This window comes from Prionailurus bengalensis, chromosome A1, assembly GCF_016509475.1.
Source record: "Prionailurus bengalensis isolate Pbe53 chromosome A1, Fcat_Pben_1.1_paternal_pri, whole genome shotgun sequence".
NCBI classification, from domain to species: domain Eukaryota; kingdom Metazoa; phylum Chordata; class Mammalia; order Carnivora; family Felidae; genus Prionailurus; species Prionailurus bengalensis.
In genome coordinates, this window is record NC_057343.1 from 235,882,259 (window position 1) to 235,909,937 (window position 27,679).

A 27,679-nucleotide genomic window follows, 5' to 3' on the forward strand; every position below is an offset into this window, starting at 1 on the left:
GACTGGAACTTGTTAACCGTGAGATGGTGACCTGAGCCGAAATCAAGAGTCAGACACGGGTGCCTCTTTAAAGGAAATATTTCCCTAAGTCACTATAGAAAAATTTTTAAAAAAGGAAGTTACAAATACTACAAATAGAAAACACGATAAAAGGACATTTCAGTATCGCAGTTAATGAGAGAATCTGAGCCAGCTTATTCCACGGCCAAGTCTGTTTCTCGTGTTGTTAAAGAAAACGAAACAAATCTGAGTGCTTGGAAGGGCCGGGAAACGCCGGGTGAAAGTGCCAACGAAAGCCGTAGCATGGCAGTATTCGGAGCAAAGCCGGATCCCAGGAGAGCAGCACTCAGCGGGAAGATTATCTCACATCGATAACAGGGTGGATGAAAAGTTTTGCAGAATGCCAGCAGCAAAACACAAAGCAAAAACTATTAGACACACAAGGAAATCTGACCTGGAAGAGAAATAAGGTTGCAGACAAGTTTAACAGTGGGGTCAATATCTCTGAATTAACACACGACAGAACAAACAGCATCAGCTTTGGAGAACGGCCTTGTTATTAAGAGCTTGAGGCCACAGAAGGAAAACTCAAAATCTGCGCGGGAGAGATTTCACAGAAAATGATCTCTACTGTATCCACGTGTGTGAAAAAGAAGAAAAACCTTTCAATGAAATCTCTCAAACGGTTGAGAAGAAAAAAACCACCCTTTCAAACCAAAATGAATTTCCTAGAAATAGTGAGATTGAGACAAACCTAACAAGTACAGCTGGAGACTATTTAGGGTCATAATTATAGGAAGGTCATTAAACTCTAGGAAGTGCAGGGGCGCCTGGGGGGCTCAGTGGGTTAAGCAAACGACTTTGGCTCAAGTCATGATCTCACGTTTGTGAGTTCGAGCCCCGTCTCGGGCTCTGTGCTGACAGCTCGGAACTTGGAGCCTGCTTCAGATTCTGTGTCTCTCTCTCTCTCTCAAAAGTAATTTAATGTGTTTAAAAAAAAAAAAACAAAAAACCCTGCACAACCTTAGGAAGTGTCACGTAGCAGAAACACACAGCCTTAAAAGCTGCAAATACACCTGCTAGGCAAACAGATGACTGAGGTGGTCCTCCCGAACAGTTACGAGCACGGTGAAAAGATTTCCCCTAAATTAGAACAGTGAAGATAAGCAAATAGGAAGTCAGGAGACACAGAGGAAATCACCATCATAAAGGACACGCAGAGAACATTTAATGAAGGAAACCCACAAGATCAGCGTCCCGTGTGGGTGTGTTCTCAGTTTGCCTTCCCCCTCTGCACCTGACGGAAAGCCCTCTTTCTCATTTCTGATGTGTGTGCAGTCCCCTTGAAAATCTCAAGAGAAATATTGCAGATTTTTTTTTAAAGCAAAGAAACAATTCCATTGGCTCCAGTAGAAAACAGACCAATGACCAAGTAAGAAAATACAAGAGACGTTCTAAACCGTAATCTCACAGAAAGGCACTGCTGTTAAAATCGCACAAGAATCCTGACAATCCCCTTTATTATTCAGCATTGTTCTCGAATTTCTTGTTACTATAGGAAGCAAGCGACAGCAGAAACAGCAGCCTCAAGTACCGCTAAACAAGAACGTGACAGGTTTGCGGATGGTGGGACGGTGACGCTCCAGAACCGGAGCTTAACCGGAGAGAATGGCAGGGATGCACAAAATGCCCCCAGAGGCTGGGCTGGCAGGACAAACACGTGAACACCGATGGTGCTCATTTATCCTCGTTACAAAACGTGCTTGGGGACGCACTGTCATCCACAATGAGCAAACCGTCAGATACCGAAGAACTACCTGAACAGGCAGGCACGGCATTTACAGAGTGTCCCTCAGCTCTGCCGAGGACCAGAGACGCGTCATCATATCTGACACGATGGAATGGGGACATCGAGGAGAAGCAGGTGTCCGGGCTCAGCACAACGATACGGCGTGAGTTTGTGGAGTGAAGACGTGCCGAGACACTGCAGTAACCCTGAACACAAAACGACTGGGCTTGAAGTAATTTTATTAATCTCCTTGTTATGATTAACACAGTAATTGATGACAATTTGCTAAGTGGCAGTTTTTAGGAAATGGAGGGAGGGCAGAGAGACAAGATGGAAGATTTGTTCCTATCAATCGTCCACCCAGTGCGGGCGGGTGAAAGCATGAACCACACATCAAAGCCTGAGTCAACCCAAGCATTCCTTCGCTCGGGCCGTTCACAAAAGGAGAAAAACATCACAGCGAGCTTCTCCGGCTCTCAGACAAGCATCCTTCTCCCGGCCACGTGCGCCTTCCAGAGCACAGCAGCCCAAATCCATCGTGACTTGCTTGGACTTTTGAGTTTTCCCGAGGAGATCCAAAATATTTATTGCTTCGTGTTCTCAAGTAATTGGAAAAGGCTCGGAAAAAGGAACGAAGTGCACTGAATGCCAAAATTTCTCTTCAAAAACGTTCTGTCCCCAGTTACAATGAAGCATAGCTCCATCGGAGACGTTGGCTGCGTAATTCTGAAATCAAACGAAGACTCCACAAATCACTAACACCGAGAACGTGGCTCCTACATAAAACCTCGAGAGGGGCGAGACCGTGGCTGGGAAGGTCAGCCAGGAGAGGGGTCAGGGAGCCCATGGGGGGCTCTGGGGCCGCACATGCTCTGGATGCCCCCAGCCACCCACCTAGCAGGTCAGCGGATCAGCGCGAACAGTCTCCTCCTTCCTCCCCTGCTCCTGCAGCTTCTGGCTCCACAGACGCGGTGGCCGCTGAGGCACTGCCGCCACAGCCAGGAGGGGACCTCCGCCACCTGTCCCCATCAGAGCTTCACAGAGCGGCCCAGAGATTTAGTAGCCTTCTGTTAGATTTCTTTTACAAATTCTCAGCCTTCTGAGATACCTTTTACATATCAGGCAGTATGCGGTCCATTTTATTCCTATGATTTACCTCCGCGGACCTCTCAAGGGCATCTAGAGTAAGACGTTCTGTTTCAAGACACTGTTTTGGGATACTGAGGGTACTGAGAAAAAAGTGCTTTAAAACTTGCTAGTTCCACCTGGAAGAGAAATCATCTTAAACCAGAGACTGCTGGTGCCTGTGGTGATCAGCACAAGGGGGCTCCCTGCTCCCACCAGGGCCTCCAAGAAGTCCTCTCGGTGGGGGACAGAGCGCCTTACCCCTCACATGCGTGCACACAGCCCCCTGCCCTGTAGTCCAGTCACCCGGGGAGCCAGGGCGCCGCAGGTGCCGGAGGCCTCTTGTCCAGGCCTCAGCTGGCCCCGTGTCTCCTCTCTCTGCCCCCGAGTTCTCTGCTGCACAGCACCCCAGTGAGAGCCTGGACGTTTCCCTGGGGCTGGGACCACTCTGGGTGCCCCCCTGGCCTCGCTGACCCAGCGGGGTGAGCGGGACCGTGGAGACAGTTCTGCCTTTATCAGGGGAGGGGGCGACATCACCTCCGGCCTTGAACTGATGGTTGGAATGGGTAGTACAGGGGCAGTGACATGTTTCAGTCCACGGAGGCCGCCAGAAATGGCTCGTATTCCTGGTCTTGTGCTCACTTAGCTGTATGCAGCCAAAAGAGGAGACTCCAAAACCCGAGAAGTGGCCAGCGGGAATGACCCAGAGCTGCAGATTCTCGAGCCGGCGTGCAACCCGCTACTCCAGCCTGCATTTCAGTCTCATTAGCTTGGTGTTAGGCAGCTTACGCACTTGCCAGGAACACATTCCTAGAGCAAATCTTGAAACAGATGAAGGAACAGGAAAATGACAGAAAGCAATTCATTTACACGATCCCTAGAGAAAGATCACTGAAACGCGGCAAGTCGGAGACCATCCACTGACAACAAATTTACAACAAAAACGGGATTATAATTTTCCTGAACTTTGGATAATCTTCAAATTTCTCAAGGTACCACCTAAAATCAGACAAAAAAAAAAAACACACTAAGAAAAGGAAATGATTTTGTCACTTTTCATTATGCAGGAGTACAGAGATTTTTAAAAGTAGTAATAAAAAGTTCGGCATTTCAGGTGCACAGTTTGATTCTGCCTGTGTCGCGAAAGCAGGATTCATGCTGGCCACAAAGGTTACTGGCGTGTGAGGGTGCCGATCAATGCAGCGGGGGGGTGGGGGGGGGCAAGGTCTGCAGACCCCGGGAGCATGCAGACTGGGGCAGAGGACCGGCACTTGTGGTGACTCAGATTCCCGCAGGAAGTCTCCCCAGGAGAGGACCGTGCCTCCAGACCGGGGTGGGGGAGATGTGCGCCCAGCCACGCGCCCGGGGGCTCTCAGACAAAGCTGGGAGAACGCAAAGGGACCCTGCACTCGGAACAAACAGGTATTTTCAGTTTGGGTATGAACGACACCAGCCAGGCTGAGGCCCGTTGGTTCCGCGGTACTGGCTGGCTGGGGAGGGTGGCGGCTAAGTGGATGGAGTGAAAACTTCAAGTAACTTGAGGAGATGGAGAGATGGGCAGAAGAGAAGGAGTTTCCATAAGCACAACAGATAAACTCATGGTGGAAAGCGACTGTTTGTTTACAGGGCAGAAACAGGTGGCAACAGCCAGCGGCCAGGGAATCGGCAAAATCTGCCGGTTTCAGGTAAGTTTCACAGTCAGTCTGCGAATGGGGAGCCCCAGCGTGTCTGCCTGCTGGGTGCACTTCCAACGGCCCGGAAAGCCACCGAGTGGGAAGCTGGTGGGTGGACTCTGGAGCAAGCGTCACTTCTGTCGCGAGGCCACGGTCACAGCCCTTCTCTTCCACATCAGTGACCTGCCTGGAGACAAGGGCGCCTGCCTCTCAGCGTGGGACGCTCACGACTGCAACGCCAAGTACGGGAAAAGGTGCCGCATGCTCTCTGGTTACCCTCACATTCATATGTTGTGGCAGTATTAGGGGGTGGGGCCTTTGGGAGGTGGAGCCTTCAGGAATGGGATCCTGTCCTCCGGTCCGATAAAAAAGCCCCCCACCACCCATCCCCATCACGTGAGGGCACAGAGGGACGGTACCCTCCGCAACCCAGAGTGGCCTTCACCAGAACTCCACCATCCTGGCCCCTGACCCCAGACCTCTGGCCTCTAGATCTGCGAGAAATCTACGTTATTTAGAAGCCAAACGGACCACGCCTGCTAGGACCTGGGACCTTCAGCAGCGCCACGCACTGCGCACGGGAGCAAAGGGCAGTTCAAAATCCGCGAAACCAGGGCAGCGAGGCCCATGCACGCCCACGGGATTGTCGCATGAGCGGCTGAGCTCCGTATGACGTCGGACTGCGTCAGACTTTTCTCCCCCGATGAGGACGGGCAGGTTTGTCAAATGTGTTAAATTCATCTCACAGAAAGCAATATATAGAAATAAAATTTACTTTGTTAAAATGATTCAGCTTCTCTCATTCGCGTACATCCCTGGGATCTTAAATCCACCTCGAGAGACTGTATCTTAAGATACATAGACGTGCGTATGTATCAGTCTTTTTAAAGGGAGGGCAACACCGTTTCTACTCTTTTTCTCCCTTGTTGTTCTGTCCCTAGAATCGAAGGTGTCGCTTAGGTGACACCGACATGAATTTTTTGTCTTGATTTTATTCTCGCGGAGCCCGAACTAGGGTGGAAAGTGAGATGCCCCTGACGAACGGATGCCCACTGCATCACATTTGGCGTCTACTAAGTTATTCTTTAAAGCATTGACTGTTTTTCCGGCTCACAAACAGCCAAAGTGTCCCCAAGCTCCTCTCGAACAAGTCTTCCCCTGGTGGACATAGGCCACTGACAAGACAAGAAGCGTCCTCCAAGTGCTCACAAGTCATGTCTTCTGTTAAAGTCTGGTGATGGGAGCTGTGAGAGAGGAAGTCTTTCATAAACATATTCTGGTGTGTCCTTATATGTTTAGGTCATTATGTCATCTGTCATAGTGTCTTGAAGACGTGCTGACTTCATTTTTCTAAGTGACATTAAATTTAATGGGATGAGGGCACCTGGGCGGCTCAAAGTCCAACTTCGACTCAGGTCATGATCTCACAGCTCGTGGGTTCGAGCCCTGAGTTGGGCTCTGTGCTGACAGCTCGAAGCCTGGAGCCTGCTTTGGATTCTGTGCCTCCCTCTCGCTCTGTCCCTCCCCTGTTTGCAGTCTCTCTCTCTCTCTCACAAAAATAAATAAATATTAAAAAAAAAACGTACTGGGGAAACACTGCATATTTCTTTATTTTATTTCAACAGAGTCCCTTCTCCAAGGCTGCCCTCGACGGCTGGCCTCCAACTTGCAGGACTTTGGTGTGAACAAGCAAACATCTGCACACAGGCTAGCACACTTGGCGGGACGCGGCAGAAGCTTGGGCACCAAGAACGTCGCTCCACTAATGAGCACGGCTGCTAGGGGCTGGAGGGGACGAGAACGGTATGAAAACAGTCGTCTTTCTAATTCCTCGACATTTTGCCCTCAAAACAGTTTGCTAGCAACTCGGCACAGCTGACCCGATGTTTCCAACCTAGAGCTTAATTATCGGTAAATTATCTGTGAATTTAAATCCCTCACATCTAATTATAGAAATAAATTCGTTTAGTAAAATACTGCTTTGAGAACATTATAATAAATCAAATACAGTGCTCGGAAGGGCCCCATGGATTGTTTTCTTTTAGTTTAATTAGCTGGGTTCATTGGATTATTAAAGGAAAAAAAAGGATGGCTTTTATTTTGTCCTCAGCTTATAAATCCACCATTTCTGAACATACTGCCACTAAGCTGAATTCATTAGTTTTTCAGCAATTAAAATCGGGTTTGCACTGACATCAATATAAGTAAGTAGCGAATGAATGAAAAAGAGCCCTTTCAACTCATGAAGCTTTCCGCCAAGAATACATTTGGGTTTTTAGTACCCTAGACTTTCATTTGGAAAATGAAATGATTTATTTCTGTTTCTATATGTTTCCTATTCAAATGTTGAAGAGAGACTTTCCTGTTTTCATTTGAGAAAACATCTTTACAACTGACTTGGCATGCTCTTTGTTCAATCTTCCTCTGATCCAATTTCTTAAAATATCAGTATTATCTCATGTGCTTCTACTATTAGAAACTAGCCAATATTTGCTTCTTACTGTCTAATGTAACAAACATTCAAGAATAGCATCTTCCTCCAGAGGTGATGCTGCTCATGAGAAGGTGGTCTCGGGCCCCTGCCAGGGGAGAAGGAGGGAGGGGAGGAGGGGGAGAAGGGGGGGAGGAGGAGGAAGGGGAGGAGGAGGAGCGGGAGGAGGAGGAGCGGGAGGAGGAGGAGGGGAAGGAGTGGAGGAGAAGGGGGAGCAGAGTGGGGAGGAGGGATAGGAGGAGGGAGGAGGAGGGAGGAGGAAGAGGAGGAGGAAGGGAAGAGGAGGAGGAAGGGAGGAGGAGGAAGGAGGAGGGGAGGGGGGAAGAGGAGGAACAAGGAGGGGCGGAGGGGAGGAGGGGAGGAGAGGTCCCCAGCAACACAGGACCATCAGGCTGGGCCAAGATCCACTGACTGTTGTGGTCACTGTTATTTTTCTACGAAATGCTTTCTACGAAAGACGCATTCTGCATCAGCACGAGACCTGAAGGCATCCTGGTGTGGCATCATCGGCAGAGGAGGAAGGAGGGCTTCAGAACTCATACGTGTTGCCTTCAGTTCTGGCCCAATTGATTTTAAATGGCTGAAAGGCTGGTGTCCCATTTCCTGGGGCTTCTGTAACAAAGGTCCACACCCTGGGGGGCTTCAAGCAACAGGAATGTATTCTCTCCCAGGTCCGGAGGCCAGAAGTCTGAGGTGGAGCGGTGGGCAGGACTGTCCTCCCTCCCAAGCTCTGCCTCTTCCAGCTTCCGGCTTCTGGCAGCCTCAGTTCGTGGTGTCAGCGCATCCCCTGCCTGAACCCTCCCACGGCCGTCCACATGTCTTCACGTGACCTGTGTGCGTGTCCTGACTTCCCTCCTGGTAAAGTCACCAGTCCTACTCCAGTGTGACCTCCCCTTAATGAATTACATCTGTGACGACCCCTATTGCCAAATAAGGTCACTTTCGTGGGTTAGGATGGCAACCTATTTCGGGGAGGGGGACACACCACTCAAGCCATCATAGCAAATCATCCTGTTTTCGGCCACTTTTCACAGTGCGTCCCCCTCCTGAGCCCTCCGTGGTGGGGGCTCTTCTCTGCCCCCGTCCTTCTCAGCAGCTCCAGATGAAGACGGGTCTTGGGCCCAGGTCCCTGCTGTCGGTATGGGGCACAACGGAGCACCTGGCCACGTGGGGTAGTGCTCCTACGATCTCAACTCGCATGCTTCTGGGGTAACGTCCACAAATGTTAGCTAAACCGACAGTCCGGTTCTGCCCGTTCTCGTCAGTGTCTCCGGTAATAATCCTCTGCATCTTTAAATACGTGGTGAGCCTGGAAAGAAACCTGGGAATTCTGGCTCTAAAAAGTCTGTGTGTTTTCCACTAGGCCATGATACCAATCTATTCTTCTGTTGGCTTTTTCCTTCTTCCTCATTCCCAAGCGGTGACAAACGCCATGAAGGAAGACAACATTGCATCTCTACGGATGACTGCCAGCATCAAAGGCCTCCAGGAAATGTTTTTGGGTGAATGAAGCCAGGGAAGCAGGGCAGCGCCCTGTCTAGCTCGGAGGGCACGAGCGATCGACGTGGGCACCAGGGTGAGTGCCTGTGCCATATTTCCATCATCGCTGTGGCATCAGGGGAAGGCCCGAGATCTCTCCCTTCTAATCTTTTGTTTTGTTTTGTTGAGAGAGAGAGAGCATGAACAGAGAAGAGGGGCAAAGGGGGGGGAGGGGGGGGAGGGAGGGAGAGAGAGAGAGAGAGAGAGAGAGAGAGAGAGAGAGAACCTCAAGCAGGCTCCACACTCAGTGCAGAGCCGGACATGGAGCTCAATCCCATGACCCTGGGATCCTGACCTGAAATCAAGAGTCGGATGCTCAGCCAACTGAGCCAACCAGGCGCCCCCCGAGATGTCTCCCTTCCAAGAAGCCTGAGGCTTCATTCACGGAGCCTCATCTCTTCACGTGTTGGATGGGCAAGGCTCTCCCTAAGTTCACGTCAGCTTTAACAGCCCTAGACTGTTTTATATGCATTCCTGTTGGTCAAATGGTGACAGGCCCTTCTGGGGACTGGATAGAGGTTATGGAAAACCACGTGATTTCGAGGGTGCACAGAGCCCGGGAGCCTGACAGGGACCGCGGGGCTGCAGGGCACAGGACGCTTGCATGAAGGAGCCGGGTGCATGGCCAAGTCAGGCTTCCTGAGCACGGCACTCCTCTGCGCCCTGTCCCTGGCGGTCAGCATTCTCCACCGTAAACCGCGGGTTCCCAGTCAGACCACGGGTCCCCTGCCTGACATTTCACTTGACTATCAGGCCCAGCGGCAAAAATTCGAGGAGGCTCAGAGTAGGGGCGGAGCAAATAATGATGCTGACGTGTACCTGTCGGTCCCTCGGAACAGGTTATTCTTGGGACGTGTGCGTGGTTTTGCGCTTGGTCGGCTAACCCACGGTATACGCTAGGCTTTGGCAATTCAAACGCACATTAACATTTCAAAGATGGAACTGAAAATTGTTAGAATGAGGCCCGAGAACAGACGCAATGTGCCAAGAGTGTTTTAGAACTTACTGGTGGTGCTGCTGTGCTCGGGAGACTAAAATACAGAAGGTAAAGGCCGCGAAGGCCCCGCCTTGAACGGACCAGCTGGCCAGCGCGTAGCCACACCACTCGACCACCTCCCCAAAGTAGTTGGCTGCTGTTACGTATTCAAATAAGCCTCCTGCAAAGACACACAGGCAAGTGGGGCGTTTCCGACAACGTGATACGTTACTGACCTACGAGGCAGCAGTGGATACGTACCTGGAGAACATAAATCCAACTCCGGGAAAAACAACTCAGAGAATTTGAGTGAATGAAACACCCAACATTACTAGTTTTACTGTCTCATACCACACTCTCTGGTGGCATAAACCTGTATGAATAGCTATGCATTTATCTGAATATAAAAAACTACCCTTTTAAAATCCCTTCACTAGTTCATGAATCACACTGGTAACACCCAAGTAAACACAGAGAACACAGGATAACAATTAACGAACCAGCTTAAGAAGACGGACCTGTACAGGGCCCTGGACCCAAAGTGGAAGAAAATAATAATTTTCAAGGGCAGACTCCTTCCTTCCGTCCTTCGTTCATTCCCTCCTCAATGTTCACAGACCCTTCAATCTACATCACAGACCAGGCCCTGCTCTAGGTGCTCGGGGTGAACTGGGACAAGACCCTGCCTCCCGTTCTAGAACATTAAACCCCAACGTGATGCACAAGGAAAGCGTGGCATACAGCAGGAGGTGGGCCGTGAGGAGGACCAGAGCAGGTGAGAGGGGCCAGAAGTCAGACTGGGGGTGGAGACAGTCCTGGTCATGGGCCCTTGGCATTTTAGTTTTACCTCCTGAGTATTTAACGTTTTTCAGTTTCAGAAGCTGTCTTGCTTTCTGTCTTGTATCTACTTAGTTCTTTCTATCGTATATTACTCTTTTTCTCATAAGGTCAATCCCTCTTAGTTATTAAACAATTAGGTAATCACTTTATGATCTGTTTCTATTAACTCTAAGATCTCGTGGTAGCACATGTTCTCGTGGGTTCTGCCACTTTTGAGTGTGGCCCTTACTGTGTGGCATGTGGTCCATCGGGCTCCCTGAGGCCTGGGTTAAAGGCAGGTCCCCTGAGGGATCTGGGCTTGTACAGGCTATGTGCATGAGGCACCACCTCCCTAGGGTCACGTGGGTCCTAATTCACGGCTTGAGGTGCACGTTTGGGCCACAAACCTACGTGAGGGCCGCTGGTGGTTATGGACTCTCACGAGATGTGCCCTGGCCTCCGACATTCACCCAGGTTTTGCCCTCTCGATGATTATTACTTCCTTCCTACCATCCTACCGCGTGGATGCATTTTAAAAGATGAAAAAAACACCGTTACCCAATGATTTTAATTGTTTGCGGAGAGAGGACTGGTTGTCTATAGTCTATGCTGTCGCACAGATAGGACTAGTTTCCTTTTTCCTTAATAACTGTTCAGTTCGCCAGAATCTGATAAAACAACGGTCACAGCGATTGCCATCAATACTTGTGACTCATGTCAAAAACCTGCAGCCAATACTATGCTTTAGTTATTGGATCCTGACAAAACTGCAACAGCGAGGCATCGTGTGAAATGACTTGAGAACCAGTTCTCCATTTTTCAGTACGTACCCCTTGGTATTTTATATCCAGTCTCCCCTGGTTTCCGGAGATTCCTCAGGATATGGTCGGAATGGATGTTTATGAGCATGCCTATTAACCATAAGCAGAAACCTAAAGATAAGAAAATACGCAAGAGTATTATGATCAATAAACTACGAAATTCACAAACCCAAGCCTGAATGAATGGTGTTACTATAATCTGTTCTATTCACTATTAGCAAACCACGTTAGCCACAAATGACAGTAAAAATCATTATAATTAATACGATGTTTCATTTAGAAAAATAATTTACACAGCACTGCTGTTAGGTCTGCTAAATAGAGTTCTGTTTTTCATTAAAAAATTTTTTTTAACATTTATTTATTTGTGAGAGACAGAGAGAGAGCAAGAGTTGGGAAGGGGCAGAGAGAGAGGGAGACACAGAATCCGAAGCAGGCTCCAGGCTCTGAGCTGCCGGCACAGAGCCCGACGCGGGGCTCGAACTCACGAACTGCGAGATCATGACCTGAGCCGAGGTCAGACCCTCAACCGACGGAGCCACCCAGGTGCCCCTAGAGGTCTGTTTTTCTAATACCACTACTGTGTAATCGAACCTGCCCTAAACACGAGGACCTCGTGGCCCACGTCTAAGGGCTGGCATGCTTGGACATGACCTAGGACCCCGGCACAGGGCTCCTTTCCAGGGAGAGGTAGCGTCGCCATCCGTGGGGCGGCCCACAAGATTCACTCGGTCCTCGCGGAAAACACGCGCGGTGTGGCCGGCCTCCTCGTGTGGCACACGCCGCCCCCACCCCCGACGGGCTAGCTGCACACGGGCTCCCGGGGTGGTGGTTCCTGGTAGCTCATTTCCAGCACTCCGCTTTTCTTTCTCTATAGCCCTGTTGGAACAGGTTCCTGCACATCCACGGCCTCGCCTGCCACCCACCTGCCCACTCGCCAGTCACACCCCCTGCTCCCCACAGCATCCTCTGCTGCTGGCTCCACGGCTACTCTGGACATCCAGTAGCGTCCTGGGTGTTTCCTCGCTGGCTCTGAAAAGCCTTCAGAGGTTGTTCATCACTTAAAAAGGAGATTTATTGGGGCGCCTGGGTGGCTCAGTCGGTTAGGCGTCTGAGTTCGGCTCAGGTCATGATCTCGCGGTCCATGGGTTCAAGTCCCACGTCAGGCTCTGTGCTGACAGCTCGGAGCCCGGAGCCTGCTTCGGATTCTGCGTGTCCCTCTCTCTCTGCTCCTCCCTGACTCATGCTGTCTCTCTCTGTCTCTCAAAAATAAAATAAAAACATTAAAAACAATTTAAAAAAAGGAGATTTATTAGTATCACGTGTCTTTATTCCAACAAGAAGAGGTAAAATGCCCAATAGTGTTTTAGAAAAGGAATAACTTGGGGCGCCTGGGTGGCTCAGTCGGTTAAGCGGCCGACTTCGGCTCAGGTCACCATCTCGCGGTCTGCGAGTTCGAGCCCCGCGTCGGGCTCTGGGCTGATGGCTCAGAGCCTGGAGCCTGCTTCCGATTCTGTGTCTCCGTCTCTCTCTGCCCCTCCCCCGTTCATGCTCTGTCTCTGTCTGTCTCAAAAATAAATAAACGTTAAAAAAAAATTTTAGAAAAGGAATAACTTGACTTAGTTTGATCACTCTCTGACACTAGAGAAATGCGAAGGTGGGACGGTGCTTATTGGTGGAGTTCAAGTCATTGTCAAGGAAACATACAACTGGAGTAGCCTGGTCAGTAATGAGTCCCCAGTCATCCTAGTGGCATGGAATCATCTGTCAGTTACAACAGGGACACGTGACACATTCTGGTCCACAGCCAGGACCAGAACATTTCTGGAATTTTCTGGAAAATTTCTTCCTTCCGATTGCACCAATTGTAGGCAGGTTTTTCTACGGAGTTCATACCAAATTTTGCAATATGTATTATAAGTCACTTACTAGATCCATAAATTTGTAGTCGATTCGATACCTGTCTTGCATTTCAGTATGTCACCTCCAGGTGACCTGTCCCGCAGTTTGTGGTTCCAGGAAGAATTATGTTCTCACAATTCCATGTTTGACTATATTTCTCTTCTCGGAGATAAGCTCCCTTTATCACCCAGGTTGGTAAAGAAAGCTAGTATTTGCGTTCATCTAAGCTACACATTGAACTGTTTTTAGGAATCGTAAAGTCTTGGTATGTAATCTTTTACGTTAACCACTTTCACTGCTCTGAAAAACTTTTTGTTAGGATATTACTATTATTGCTATTTGCTTAGTTCTTCATGGTAAGAATCATAAATGCTGCTAAATATTCACGTCATTTCATGTTTATCTCCTTACAAAAACTATAAACTCTATGAAATAAATAGAACACCAAAAAAGTAGCCCTGTTTGTTTCCCAACCGTTATATATATTTTTTTCACTTCTGATTCCTTCTGTTCAACAGTAGAGAAGCTGAGAGGTTTGCATACAATTTAGTGGAGTCTTTAACTTTAGACCAGCTTCGGCGACACCTGCAGGTGACGGGGTCTGTCTGCCCTGCTATTGCAAACGACACTGAAATTCACATACCAAGAGGATTCTTTGCTTTGCCGTGGTTCATCAAAAGTAGCCAAACAACTCATCACAGAAATGATTTGCGGGAGAAACTCAAATAAACGTTTGAGTATCCCTTTGTTAAAACTTCCCTTCCCTTGTCCCTCACCGCCTGCTCTGGGGGCACCAGGACAGTGAAATGGCTGAACCCCGGGCTCCGCTATTTACTCAGTTTAGATCTTGAGCAGGTGTTTAGCCATCGGATCGTCCCTGTGCGTGTGAAAGGACCCTGATCTCTGCCCTTTCAGGAACGTGGGGCGGCAGGAAGCATGTGTGTGGCTCCTGGCAGAGAACAGGATCTTCTCCACAGGGCGACCACAGCGACCACAGCCCATTCTTCCTCCTTCTCTTGCTGGTTGGGCAGAAGGAAATCAGGTAGTCAAACGGCGGGTGAGGAAAGCAAGCATCTGGGGGCACTGCACCCACAACATAACGTGGGTCTGGCATTTCGTGGAGGCACAGGCTTGTGGAGCTGCCGAGCCCCTCGGGGACTCTCTTGCCCATCCTTCATCTGGCGGGGTTGGGGGGGGGGGCACACGCCCACGGCCATGATGCCCAGGCATGATGAGCGAGAATTTCAACTCACAGAAAAAAATATGATCGAGAAACATAAACACGCCTCGTCATCAACAAAGCAGCGCCCCAGCGTGAGGCTCTCCATGATCAGACATTCACGCAGAGGCCAGCGGACAGGGAAGGCCGTGTCACGGGGCTGGAGCTGGGAGCCACGGGGCGCTCTGAAACTTAGAAGCAATCTCCTTATACACAAGGGCCTCGAGAAGACGTATTCTTTCACACGCTTGCCAATCTTTTTGACTGCTGCTGTTTTGTTTTCCTTTTGGCTCAGAACTTACGAGGTTATAATTAGGACTTGAAAATGTACGGTAATTTACATTCACCGATAAGGACGGTAAAAAATTGAAAACTTCGCAAACCTAAGAGTTTATTCAAGTTAGTATAATCAGAAAACTCTTCCTGCCTCGTTGGAAGGCGACCCGGTCTGACTTCTTCTCGTGTTTTGGAGGAAACCGTGGGAGGCTTGATTTGACGACTCTGTTGGATGACATGGCCAGTTAGCGTCCACGCCCCACAGTCGTAGTCTGCTGTTCTCTCTGCTGGAGCCTGTTGCCCGCTGCTATTTTCAGGCTCGCTTTAGGGACAGGTATCTGTGCTTTTAGTGCCGAGAGGGCGATGGTACCAGGCATTTGTGTCACATGCTGCTGCTGGGACCGCCTGACTCTCCCTCCGGCGCTCGGCCTCCTTGCCGCCAGGTCATGGACCGTCACAGACTTTTCTCTCGCTCAACAGGCGTGGGCTTTCTATCTAGGAGCCACCGGGACGTTACAATCCGAGTTATGACTCGAACGACAGAATGCATCACCGGGGCGACACTCACCTACTAGAAATCGGGGATCAGTGACCCAGTCATCCGCATACACCGCATACTGACTCAAATATCTGCTCTGCAAGTAGCCGTTATAGACACAGAACGTGAACGCCAACGTACACGTGTACAGGGGCATCGGCTTTCCTCCTCGGATGAGAAACGGGAAAATCAAGGACCTTAGGAAACATGAAACAGAAACAAATTTAAATAAAACACAGACCGATGGTCCAGAACATCATTTCCGCAATTCTCTTTAAAGTCTTGGGTTTTTCATCTTGCTTCCTTCCTTGTACATAAGTCATCATCAGTACTACTGGTCCTCATTTACTATGTTCAAAGCAGAATTCCTCAATCAAGAGTTCACCATGTTCCAGTAATGCTCATCACGGTGCGCAAACTCAGGATTCTAATGATACAGAATGGGAAACAGACACGCTGAGAGAGAACCGAAGGCTTCCAGAGGCTCTCGCAATGTGCACGATCCTCCCTTGCTCTAGTCTGAGCAGTGGGATGTGGGGACACCATCATGTCATCAGTCAGCACAGTGGCTGTATTCACTGAGCACTCACCACCTCACTCACAGCACTCAGAGACACCCGCACAGGAAACACCATTACACCTTCTTGGTGGGGGCAGGGGGGAGGGTAGGGAGATAGAACGGACTCACAGTGGTTAAGCAATCGGTCCGAGGTCACAGAGCTCAAGTGTAAACCCAGGTAACTCAAAGGCCACATTCCTCTGTTCCAGCACACTACTGAAAGTTTAGGGAGAGAAAACGTAAGGACAAGAAAGTGACCCTTGTGAAGAAAAGAGGAGGCGATACTGGAGTGTGAATTCCTTCTGTAACATCAATACGTAATACACTGAAAGGGGCCGTCACTACACATCCCATGGGCCTTAAGAGGATAGTAAAGAACTGTCATCTACAACTTTATGCCAATAAATGTGACAATCTGGACAACATACACAAAATCCTTAAAAGGCACAGGCGACCAAAGCTGACCCAAGGAGAAACCGACAGGCTGAATAGCCATCTCTTAAGGAAAGAAATGGAAGCAGACTTAGGAAGTTCTAACAGGCACAACTGGAGTCAGGGGAGGGGGATGGCTTCGGAAAGGCACGGGGACATTGACGGGAACGCAGCCGTTCTGTATCTTGAATGTGGCGATGATTACACGCGGTCTACAATTCTCAAAATTGACCAAACCACAACATGGCCACGGTCACTTGCTTGGGTCCTGCCTGGGGCTGCTCACCAGCTAGGCCTGCAGACCCGGGGACGGGGGGAGGGGCTGGGGGGGCACGCGGTCTGTGGTGCGGCGTCTCAAGCCTCACCTGTCCGTGTCCCTGCTCAGAGCGCCACAAACCACCGTGTGGCGGCATTCTGAGCGCCGCCTGTGTCCCTGTACCCCGCACCTTATTCTCTTACCGGCGCACACGTGTCCCGCACAGACAGGGAAGCGGGCTCTTCGTGCTCGGGAGGTACGGCGGAGTGTGGCTAAGTTTATTACTGCTCCGGACAGCAAAGCGGTGTGGTTCACAATGACGCCTGGGCTCCTCCGGGAGACCCCGCCAGAGGTTGGCACGACGGGACTAAGAGGTCACCGCCGCGTTGTCCCCGACACGCGGGAAAGCGACGGTCAGAAAAAAACGGAGAACTGGAAACAGAAACGCGTGACACAACTTTACAGAAGAAATGCAAATGAGGCCGCAAGCACCGAAGCTGCCCGGTGCCCCTTCGGTTGGCCGAGGAAAGCCGCGTGCCAGCCCCGAGCTCGCCGCCTGCGGCCAAGAAGCACGTTCAGATGGCAGAACGGCGTGCAGCGTGGGATCGCCCTTCGGTGAGGACGGCAGCTCCAGGAGTCTGGACGCCAGGAGTGAAGTTCAGCAAACCGTCCAAAATCAAGGCCAACGTTTGAGCGAGCCGTCTTCCTGGTCCCGGGTGTTGCCTGTACTGCTGAGCGGTGGGGGCCGAGGCCGAGTTGGCTCTAAATGGTCCTCGAGCAGCAACTGATGGTGACAGTGTCTCCGCCATTGAGGAAACACTGACTCGGTACAACCCGTGGTGGGATCCGCTAGGGTGTTGTAGCTGCTGGGGGTGGAAACGAACTTGGCAGACTTACACAGCCCGTGCCAATGTCAGGTGTTGAAAGCCACCCTCTGGATCAGCAGGTACTTTGCCTCCCCCTCCCCCCCCTCCCCCCCCCCCCCCCCCCTCCCGCCTCCCAGCAAACTCTATTGCGTGTGACTGAATTAACAGTGTCAGCAGCGAACCTGATGGTCCCTCCCTGGACCTAACCACCATTTTCAGTTCAGAGCCAAGACTGAACGTTTTCTTTATGAGAAAAATGGCCCTCGACCACTATTACTGCGTTTCGAAGGGCTCTGGAAATTAGCCTTTTTTGCTGCAGAGTTGATAGTGTTCCTCAGGGAATTCGACCTAAAATTATAAGGCAAAATATCACTTTTGTGCAAAACCTATGCTATGTTAGTCACTTCAGCAAAAACGGACGTTGTCTGAACCACAGGTCATGCCAGACTACTTTCTGTGCTGTTGAAATCAAAACCGGCAGCGAGATCTCCATTCTCACAGAAACTTGAAATGGATGTGATTTCTCAGCTCAAACCAGAGCTTAGAAATCCAGTGTGTTTTGAACATTTCAAAACCTGTTTCCCTGTATAATTGAGGAGCTTCCACCAGCCAAGTGGAAGAGACTCATCTACGATGTAATGATGCATGGAAGGACAAACCTCAGCAGAAGAATCTAGAATTCGGAAGGACAACCCTCGGCAGAAGAATCTAGAATTCGGAAGGACAACCCTCGGCAGAAGAGTCTAGAATTCCAGAGATGCCTTTTGAGCAATCTGAATACGTTAAATTAAAATCAGAAACTTGGGGCGCCTGGGTGGCGCAGTCGGTTAAGCGTCCGACTTCAGCCAGGTCACGATCTTGCGGTCTGTGAGTTCGAGCCCCGCGTCAGGCTCTGGGCTGATGGCTCAGAGCCTGGAGCCTGCTTCCGATTCTGTCTCCCTCTCTCTCTGCCCCTCCCCCGTTCATGCTCTGTCTCTCTCTGTCCCAAAAATAAATAAACGTTGAAAAAAAAATTTTTTTAAAAATAAAATCAGAAACTTGTCGGGGCACCTGGGTGGCTCAGTCAGGTAAGTGTGATTTCGCCTCTTGATTTTGTCTCAGGTCAGGATCTCATTGTCATGGGATCGAGTCCCGTGTCGGGCTCCATGCTGAGCGTGGAACCTGCTTAAGATTCTCCCCCTCCCTCTCTCTATGCCCCTCTCCCCCCTGCTCGTGTGCACTCACTCTCTAAATAAATAAATAAAGTGAGAAACTTGTGGACTGAAATTAATATTTGGTAGAACCCACACACGTGAAGACATTTTCAAAGCTAGTCTCATTGCCCATCAGCAGTAAGGGGTGAATGCTTACTGTGGGTATTGGGAAGCATGCACACTGACTCTGAGGCCAAAAAAGGGAATGTGACCCCTCCCCCCCACCAAATAAAGAATTCCATGCTCCCCATCACACCTGTGTTACAAAAATTACACTAAGGTAACAGAGCGTGAATTTTACAAGTATACGTCTTGTGAAATATCTCTTTCTCAATATCCCTTACTTTGTCCCTTGGTCCATAAAGCTTAGAAAAAGCACTATCTGGCCCTTTCCAAAAAAGCAGTTTTGACCTCCAACTGAAAAGAAAATAGGAGTTACACTCTGGAAACGTCACTTTGCCTTCCTCAGAAAGCTCGCTTCCTCCACACCCCAGGACTCAGGTTGCAGGCAGCCAGCCCCTTGGGTCTGGGGTCCGTCTGGGCCACGAGGTGGGGACAGCACGCCTGTGTCCTCAGCTACACATTGGGAGAGAGAGTCGCACTGATCTGCTCCAGAGAGTGTCCTGGGGGAGCCCAGAAAGGACGTGCGTAAAGGACCCGGGGAGAGGATTCACTTCTCTCTAGTCTCACAGAAGGTGAATTTCAGAAAAGTGGCAAGGACTGGAAATAGGGCCTCAGAAAGGTCGACACAGACCTCTCCTGTTTCTCTTATCTCTGCCCTTGAGGGGACAGCAGTGACCCGGACGTCCACAGGCCTGGCCATAAAACCACCGAGGTCAGGAGAACACGTTGGCTCAGGCGATGCGGCCTATGCCTTCAGACCTCAAGCGGGGAGATAACATCTCCCCCCCCCCCCACCCCCGCCTTCCGAAAGGCTCCATGCACCAGCGTGGGTCAAGTGCTCCTGGCCCTGAGGTCTTCAGATGCAACGCACCTTCCCAGGCGAACCACTCTGCTCGATCTTGGTAGTTTTTGGATTGTCTTTCTCCTTTTAGGCTATTCCTTTCAGCTCTACTTCTTTTGCCTTGGAAGTCCATGCGGCATGTCAGAAAGGGTTTCCTTTGTTTTTGTTTTAAATAAATGTTTATTCATTTTTTTTTTTAATTTTTTTTTCAACGTTTATTTATTTTTGGGACAGAGAGAGACAGAGCATGAACAGGGGCGGGGCAGAGAGAGAGGGAGACACAGAATCGGAAACAGGCTCCAGGCTCCAAGCCATCCGCCCAGAGCCTGACGCGGGGCTCGAACTCACGGACCGCGAGATCGTGACCTGGCTGAAGTCGGACGCTTAACCGACTGCGCCACCCAGGCGCCCCAATGTTTATTCATTTTTGAAGTGGGGAGCAGAGGATCTGAAGCAGGCTCTGCACTGTCAGCACAGGGTCCGATGTAGGACTCGAAGTCATGAACCTCGAGATCATGACCTGAGCCAAAGTCAGACGCTTAGCCGACTGAGCCACCCAGGGGCTCCTGAAGGGTTTCTTTGAATTGGGCCCACTAGGAACCAAAATGGTGGGTGGGTGCGGGGGCTTCTGGGCATGAATTTTACCTGAACCTTCATCTAGTCTCTAGAGGGACAAGGGCAAACCAAGGGTTGCAGTGGACCCCTGGTGTAGGATCTCTTTAAGATGCGGGGCCGGGCTCAGTGAGGAAGGTGGACACGTGTGCTGGAGCCACATGGCACTTGTCGCGAGCTGGTGCTCTGGAGCCCAGGCCGCCTCGGTGATGACAGGCCCGCGTGTCAACAGCCCCTCTCACACATCTCATCTGCGCGCGCAAGCACCCTTCCGCACGGAACCGTGGGGAATGAACACTACCCCTCTTCAAGAAGAGGTATGAAGTCAGAAATTGAAAATCCCCAAACACCGAAATCATCTGCAAGACAAATTATGATGTGCTCAGACTTAAAAATACTTTATTTCGGTGATGTGTTACACAAATCCACGTTCGGTTCTGATAATGAGCTGAAGGATATGAAACGGTAAGGTCCCAGGGAGCTACAAAGAGATGCTGTTTTCCAACTCGTCAGACGGAGTGTGGGACTGAATCTGATGCTTTGTTCTCCACCATGTAACAATATCCTATTTATTTTCTTTCTTTCTGTCCCGTGTAAAGAAACAGTACTTACTTTCCATCAAGTTGTGTTTAGCCACAGAAACGTGCACATCTCTGTGGCTTTCGGGCCACCAGGGCTGTGGGACACATCTGACGAGAGGGCTGGACAGGGAGCTTTCAGAATCTCTGTGGGGCTCCTGTCTGTCTCCCACTTGGGCGAGTTTACAGGCTTGGGCACAGAGCATGATGTACGTGTTTCTCACTGTTCCCGGTGAAACGTTCCTAGTAACTCCTAATCCTATACAACATGCTTTTTTTTTTTTTTTTTTTAACACTTCAAACCTGTTACTATTACCCTATTTAACAGATCGGGACCCGGGGGGGCTCAGAGGAGCACGGTGACTTCGGTGACAGACCCACTCAGGCAATGTCACCTTCCCAGGTGTTCTATCTACTGCATCCACAGGACACACTGAGAAGCAGGACTGGGGTGCCAGGGCCGTCCTTGCCTGGCCACCCCACGGCACATGACACGGTCGTTTTCGTTAAGTGTTTCTACTGAGCCAGAAGGACACTGCCGTTATTATACTGATTGACAAAGGGAGGGGGTAACAAGATTGTGTGTTTATACCTGTATACATCCTTACTGCTTTGAAAAGACAACCCCAAACCTCCTAAAGACAATGGCAGACGGGGGAAAAGGATACACTAGAATTCTGTCAGCGTTTTAAGTGATGCAATTTCAAGTGGTTTTTAATCGCTTCCTTCGATTCGAAGTCTTCTACAAGGAGCACATACTTCGACTGCAGGTTTATTTGCATGTGATACCAGCATGGATTGCAAGTCCTGGCCCCTCATATGTTTGGAACAGACCAGAGGAGTAAGAGGGAGAGAAATGAGGCTTCCCAGGCTGAAGGTCTGTGATCGCCATCGGAAGAGCTCAGGGAGGATCGGGCAAAATTAACTACAAGTAGACACGCAGAGTGTCTGCAGGTAAGTTCCCGGATGTTAAGGAAAACAGAAAGTATTCTGTAAACACCTGGGAAGGGAAATGGATTACCAACAAGAACAAAGGTCACCAAAGCTAGCCTGTGTCACTGTGCTTGCTGCACAGTGGTGACCAGAGCTCCGTGCTCCTCGCCCTCTCAAGCCCTGTGCTGCATGGAGTGTTTTCTTGGGCTACAAGCCAGAGAGACTGATGCCGTACAAAACCCAACTCACTGGTCAGTAACTCCACGCCCGTGTGCTAGGTGTGGTCTGCTCGGAGGGAGAAATACCTGAGGGAAAGCATCCCCATCAGACGTCAACACTTGGGCAACAACTTGGAATCACGATCCTTTAAACTTTTAAGGTACGATTTTCAGGTTTCTAAAATGTTAAATGTTTCTTTTCGGACATAGTTATTTACTATTTTAATAGTTTTAAAGTTTTATTGATTTGTTCATTTGTAGAGAGAGAGAATCCCAAGCAGACTCCATGCTGCCAGCCGGGAGCCCGACGGGGGTCTCGAACCCACAAAACTTGAGATCATGACCCGAGCCAAAATCAAGAGTCAGACGCTTAACCGATGGAGCCACCGGGGCGCCCCTGATTTTCAGGTTTCCGAATCCAGATATGAGCTGTGGGACCACGTAATTCACAAACTGAACTATGAGAATTATCTCCTGAATGTTTTCCCAGCAAACTAGAATAACAGCATGTAGTTATTTTTGCAAAGAGAAACAGCATGTTCATCCAGCAAGTGATTTGACTCTCGAAATAAAAGCAATTGGACATCATGTCCCAGGTACAATAAAACACCCCTTTTGGTGATTTGGCAGCCATTTAGGTAACAGTCGACTTAATCATTTTAGACGTTTAAAACTGAGAATGGTTGTTCATTTTAATAACAGGCTGTCACCACTTTTTTTTTTCTCAACAATTCGACGTCACTGAATTCTACAGCACCTCCAAGATGTGGATCAGTTCCTGTTTGGGTTTTTTTTTTCCCCCTCTGGAACACTCTTTTGCAACAAACTGCACAGATCCCTATAAGGCCACATACTTAATTAAGCTCTGTGCGCTTTTAAGGCAAGGTTACAGACACGATGAATATTTCACTACCTGTAATTCTATACTTTTGTATAAAAGGTTTTTTTCTCTCAAATTATTTGCGTCCACAAGGCAAGGGCCAGGGGTTCGGTGTATCCCCCACCTCCAGTGTTTTCTGACATCTTCTAACATCACACACGCCGTATGCCACGTTTATTTACTTATTTTTTAAATGTGTATTTATTTTTGAGAAAGAGAGACAGACTGCCAGCTGGGGAGGGCAGGGAGAGAGAGGGAGACACAGAATCTGAAGCAGGCTCCAGGCTCTGAGCTGTCAGCACAGAGCCCGATGCGGGGCTCGAACCCACAAACCAATAAGATCATGACCTGAGCCAAAGCTGGATGCTTAACCGACTGAATCACCCAGGTGCCCCAGCATATGCCACATTTAAAAGTGAGGCTAGGGCCTGGCTCTCCCCAAGGGGCCACCAGCAGAACAGAACAGGAGAAAGCATGAGTCGATGTAGGGGAGATTCTTTGGGGATCACAATCAGGGGTTAACAACAGAATCGAGGTCCTGCAAGGTCACAGATCTGGCTGGGCACAGACCTTGGGAAGGGTGTTAGGATGACGAGGGCCTTGTGGGCATCTGAAAGTCTGCCCTCCGGGGGCCATCCAGCTCTCTCCCTCTGCCTCAGGGTAAAGGTGGTCACTGGGGCCTCGGTGGTAACCAGCGCCATGTGCTCAAGTGGGACTTCCTGACAACGGTTAAACGGGCAAGCGAATGAATAAATCCAGCAACTCCCTCATTCACTAACTCACAGCCTGGTGGGAAGCAGAAGTTCATGAGCAAGGGCAGCCTTCGGCTCAGTGAATACTGAAAAAACCTGCTTGGCAGGAGAGAGAGCAGCAGAACAGGAGGGCCGAGGGCAGTCTAGGGAGCCATACCGAGGGACTCTGCAGATGCACGGATGCTTGGTGAGTGCCCGCAGGGAACCACTGCCAATGGCCAGCGCGCACTTGCCTGCAGGACCCCAGGCACAGCTCCACGCACAGCAAAACCAAGGGTGGTGTGAGAAGATACCACCCAAGCCCTCAAGGACCCAGAAGCCCTGTGATCGGCGTGGGAGCTCAGTGCAGACGGGATTCAGGTGCACACTGTAACCATCCAGGGCTGTGGGACTGTGCTGTCTGCCAAGGATTAAAAATGCGCCTACAAATGTCCTTTCCTGCCTATGGGGGAAGTGCTCAGGGCCGCGGGACGTTCTTTCCCACACCTATCCCCTCTCCCCCTCCTTCTCTGACTCTTCTGCCAAGAAGATCCTGTAGATTCTTCTGTCTTGCGTTCCTGCACTCCTTAAGGAAGTATCTTGTCTCTACATCCCCAGTAATGAGTATAGTGCCAGGTATGTTAATCAGTCTTCAGAAACGTGTGCCGAATAAATGCATGAAGACACATGGGCTGCCCCTCTCCTGTAAGCAAACACCCCCTTTCCCATTGACGGTGGGAAAGCCTCTGCACCTGCCTTTGGTCCTCCCCACTCCTTCAGGTGGCTAAAACTTCCCTGGGGCAGGGCCCTGCCTCACTCCTGGGTGATCTCAGAGCTCAGCATAGGGCCTCCGCAGCTCACAGTGTCTGGTCTTCCTCAGTCCTGTGTCCTGGGCAGGGCCCCGTGCAAATGGCGGGGTTGCACAAATGCTGGCTGGGTTGGCCAGATGCTTTACAAGTGCTAAATGCCGTTTGCGTTTCTGTTCCGAGCTCTCGCTTAGGTCAAATGACCGTTTAATAAATTAGTTGCTTGAGTAGAATGGAAAATGTTGATCTTCCCTACTTGAAAACAAATGTCCCTAAACCCACAGGCTATAGATGTACTATAACATGTAGGACTTGAAAATATGGTCTCTGTGCTGACAGCTCAGAGCCTGGAGCCTGCTTCAGATTCTGTGTCTCCCTCTCTCTGCCCTTCCCTGGCTCGTGCTCTCTCTCTCTCTCTCTCTCTCTCTCTCTCTCTCTCTCAAGTAAACATAAAAACAAAGTCAGGGGGTGGGGGGGTCGGGGTGTGCCCAGGAGGCTCAGTCAGTTAAGCATCTGACTTCAGCTCAGGTCATGATCTCACTGCTCATGAGTTCGAGTCCCACATCGGGCTCTGTACTGACAGCTCAGAGCCTGGAGCCTGCTTAGGATTCTGTGTCTCCTTCTCTCTCTGCCCCTCCCTGTTCATGCTCTGTCTCTGCCTCTTTCTCTCAAAAATAAATGAACTTTAGAAAGAAAAGAAAAAAAGAAAAAGAAATAGCCCAGCCAGTTAAAAACCCATGCCTGACCTAGCAAATTCTCTGGAGTCGTTTTTAAAACCACTGTTTTTGGAATCAGGGCTTAGTCCTCAACACCCTCTTGTCCAATAGCCTCCGGTAAAACACCCAAATTCTGAGTCTCAGTGGCCTCCCCTATCTGAATGGTCTAGTCAAGCTCTGTCATGCTCAAGGTGACTCTGGCCCCGGGGGACGCTGCATTCAACCAGTCTCCCACTACAGTGCGCTCAGAAACAATTAAACACAATGTTTTAAGTTAAAAAGCTCAACATAGGCTTTCAAAGTTCTGTAAAGTGTTCCCTTTACACATTTTCAGTGTCACGTCTTCAGAAACTTCTTGTTGGCACTTGAGACTGGCCGCAGGCATCCATGAACAATATCTGGAGTACATGTACATGTGCCCATCTGCAGTGATATGGAACGGGGTTGCTGTCTACTGAGCATTTAGATTTGCCAGCACTGTGCAGGCATTTTATGGAGTTGTCTTTATTTAAATGCATGCCGGTCCCGCGGGCTGGCACCATCACTGTGCCCATTTCATTGATGGGAAACCTGGTGCAGAACAGCTTTGTAACTTATCCCATGTCCCCCGGTGATGTGGTTGGGATCTGACCCAACCACATAGCAGTCTGACCCCAGAACTTGCTTTTGGCCATTAGAAAAATGGATGGACACGTGTTCCAGCATGTTTATGGAGAAACGTAGGCAGACATGAGAACTGTACCGACGTTCAAACTGCAATAATGCTCAAACATGTTACAAAAGAAAACTAGCAGTCGGGCGACAATTTTGCTTACGGGAATAATCGTGGAGAGTCAGGAACACAGGACTCAGAAAGCCTCTGTTGAACATTTGACTCTGCCTGTTTTAAAGCACCTGCATAAACGCAGATGGGGAACACACTGAACCAGGGACTCCTGAAGCGAGAATAGTCCGGAAGATGGGCACACACGGATGCTTTCTTTTTCCTATTTATCAAGTGGGTGTTGTGAGGTGGGACCCAAAATCAGAGAGGTCAAGTCAACTGCCCCCAGTTACAGAGTAAGTGAACCCAGCTCTCTCAGATGCCGAGAACATCCTTTTAAACTGTGCAGCTGTTTGAAGTCTGAATGAAAATTAAAAAAAAAATGTTTATTTTGAGAGAGAGAGAGGGAGAGATCGTGAGTGGGTGATGAATAGGGAGATGGGGAGACACGGAATCCGAAGCAGGCTCCAGGCTCTGAACTGTCAGCCCCAACGTGGGGCTCGAACTCATGGACCGTGATCATGACCTGAGCCGAAGTTGGACGCTCAACCGAGACACCCAGGTGCCCCTGAATGAAAAATTTTAAATTTTGAGTTGAAACTTTTGTTCAGCCATTTGTTTTAGCTGTGTAAAAGTCAACACTTAAGAGCTGGAATGAGCCCCAACTTACTGGGAGACCTGAAGATTTCAGGCACGGCCATTTTAAATTACCAAAACATTTGGAAATCTCCTTACAGATTTTACGTCTTTAAGGTCATTGGCTGGAAAGCTACTCCCACAGTCTTGGGACCCCTTGCACAAAGTAGGGGTGAAGGTCCCTGCACATGATGCCTTCAAGTGCATGCAGTCCATGTATGGTAAAGGGGGTACCACCAAGCGTGCAGTTCTAGAAAACTAGGCTTCCAGCTCGCAGGTGATCACTTGGCTGGATAAAAACAGCTCCACCCACTACAATGAGACCAAAATGGAAAAAGCACAAAAAAGGAGCCAAAAACCATTGCCTAAGATAATTGGAGGTCATCTGCATTCACCTTTGGGTCAGAGAATCTCGTCTTCATAGAAGAGAACACGGACCAGTCTTACCGTGTAACACACCCATTTCTCGACCAAAGTTTTGCAAAACCAAAACCAAAACCAAAACCAAAAAAAGCCCTTCTCTTCTTTCCAGTCCTCTCTACCCGTCTCCCCCACTCTCCCAGACTAACAGCGCTAAAGGAACCGTCCGCACGCACCGGGGAAGGAGCTGCAAGATGCGGGTAGAGGGCGAGGGCAGCAGGGACGGAGAGGGGGTCCAGGCGCCCGAGAGGACACCGGGGGGGAGGGGACAGCAGGGAGACAGCACGGGAGGGCGAGCGGAGAGGTGCGGCAGGGAGGGTCGGGGAAGGAGGCACCGGGCGGAGGAAGGAAGGGACGGGGACCAGTGAGGAGGGGACCCCGGGAGAGGGCGCCGGGGCTGGCACAGGCGGCGAGCCGGGCGGAGGGGCGCGGGCCGGCCCGCGGTTACCGTTGCGCGTAGTGGACGAGGAACATGGCCAGGAGGACGCGGTTGGGCGCGTGGCGGAGGCGCTCGGCAGCCGTGCGGGCGCACACCCAGAGCGGCACGGCCAGCGAGGGCAGCTCCTGCAGCGCCCAGGCGGCCCGCGCCGGCAGGCGGCAGGCGGGGCGCGGAGACGCGTAGCGCCCGTAGGCCGAGCGCACCAGCTTCAGCAGCACGGAGCCCAGCAAGCCCAGCGCGCACTCCAGGTAGGCGAGCGCGTCCAGGTGGGAGCCCTCGGCCGGCTCCATCGCGGGGGACAGCGGGCGCGCCCCATGGCCCGGCGTCCGCGCCGGGCAACTTATAGGGCGGCGGCGAGGGGGCGGGAGGTGCGGTTACCTGAGGCCGGCGCGGGCCGCAGACGCCGGCGCCGAGCCCCACCTCCGCCCCCCGCGGCCCCGAGGGCAGGCGCCCCGCGCGGGCGGGTGGGACTCGACGCACCGCGCCGGACGGGCCCCGCCCCCGCGGCC

The 27,679-nt window shown here is 50.5% G+C and overlaps 1 protein-coding gene across 4 annotated transcripts; it reads right to left on the bottom strand.

Annotated features, from left to right (window-relative positions):
• Positions 1-37: 37 nt before the first annotated feature.
• Positions 38-27,679, bottom strand: SRD5A1 (steroid 5 alpha-reductase 1). Of its 4 annotated transcripts, none has more exons than XM_043601340.1 (5): positions 27,180-27,644; positions 15,199-15,365; positions 11,243-11,344; positions 9,624-9,774; positions 38-454 (listed from the first exon to the last, which is right to left on the bottom strand). In XM_043601340.1, the coding sequence occupies exons 1-5, from the start codon at positions 27,458-27,460 to the stop codon at positions 364-366; spliced, it is 792 nt and encodes a 263-aa protein (XP_043457275.1). In that variant the 5' UTR covers positions 27,461-27,644; the 3' UTR covers positions 38-363. The 4 variants fall into 4 exon arrangements, with proteins under 4 accessions (XP_043457275.1, XP_043457287.1, XP_043457268.1 ...); XM_043601352.1 differs by lacking the exon at positions 38-454 and adding an exon at positions 2,012-3,913 and having other exon boundaries at positions 27,180-27,679; XM_043601333.1 differs by lacking the exon at positions 38-454 and adding an exon at positions 2,012-4,774 and having other exon boundaries at positions 27,180-27,654.

What these genes read in the sequence shown, in the direction of transcription:
- SRD5A1 (XM_043601333.1), bottom strand. Translation starts at nt 27,460, where the DNA reads ATGGAGCCGGCCGAGGGCTCCCACCTGGACGCGCTCGCCTACCTGGAG. An exon ending in TGGATATAAAATACCAAGGG is followed by an intron (nt 9,775 to 11,242) that starts GTACGTACTGAA and finishes GTGTCTTTGCAG; the next exon opens with GAGGCTTATTTGAATACGTA. An exon ending in CGAGCACAGCAGCACCACCA is followed by an intron (nt 4,775 to 9,623) that starts GTAAGTTCTAAA and finishes CCTTGTCTCCAG; the next exon opens with GCAGGTCACTGATGTGGAAG.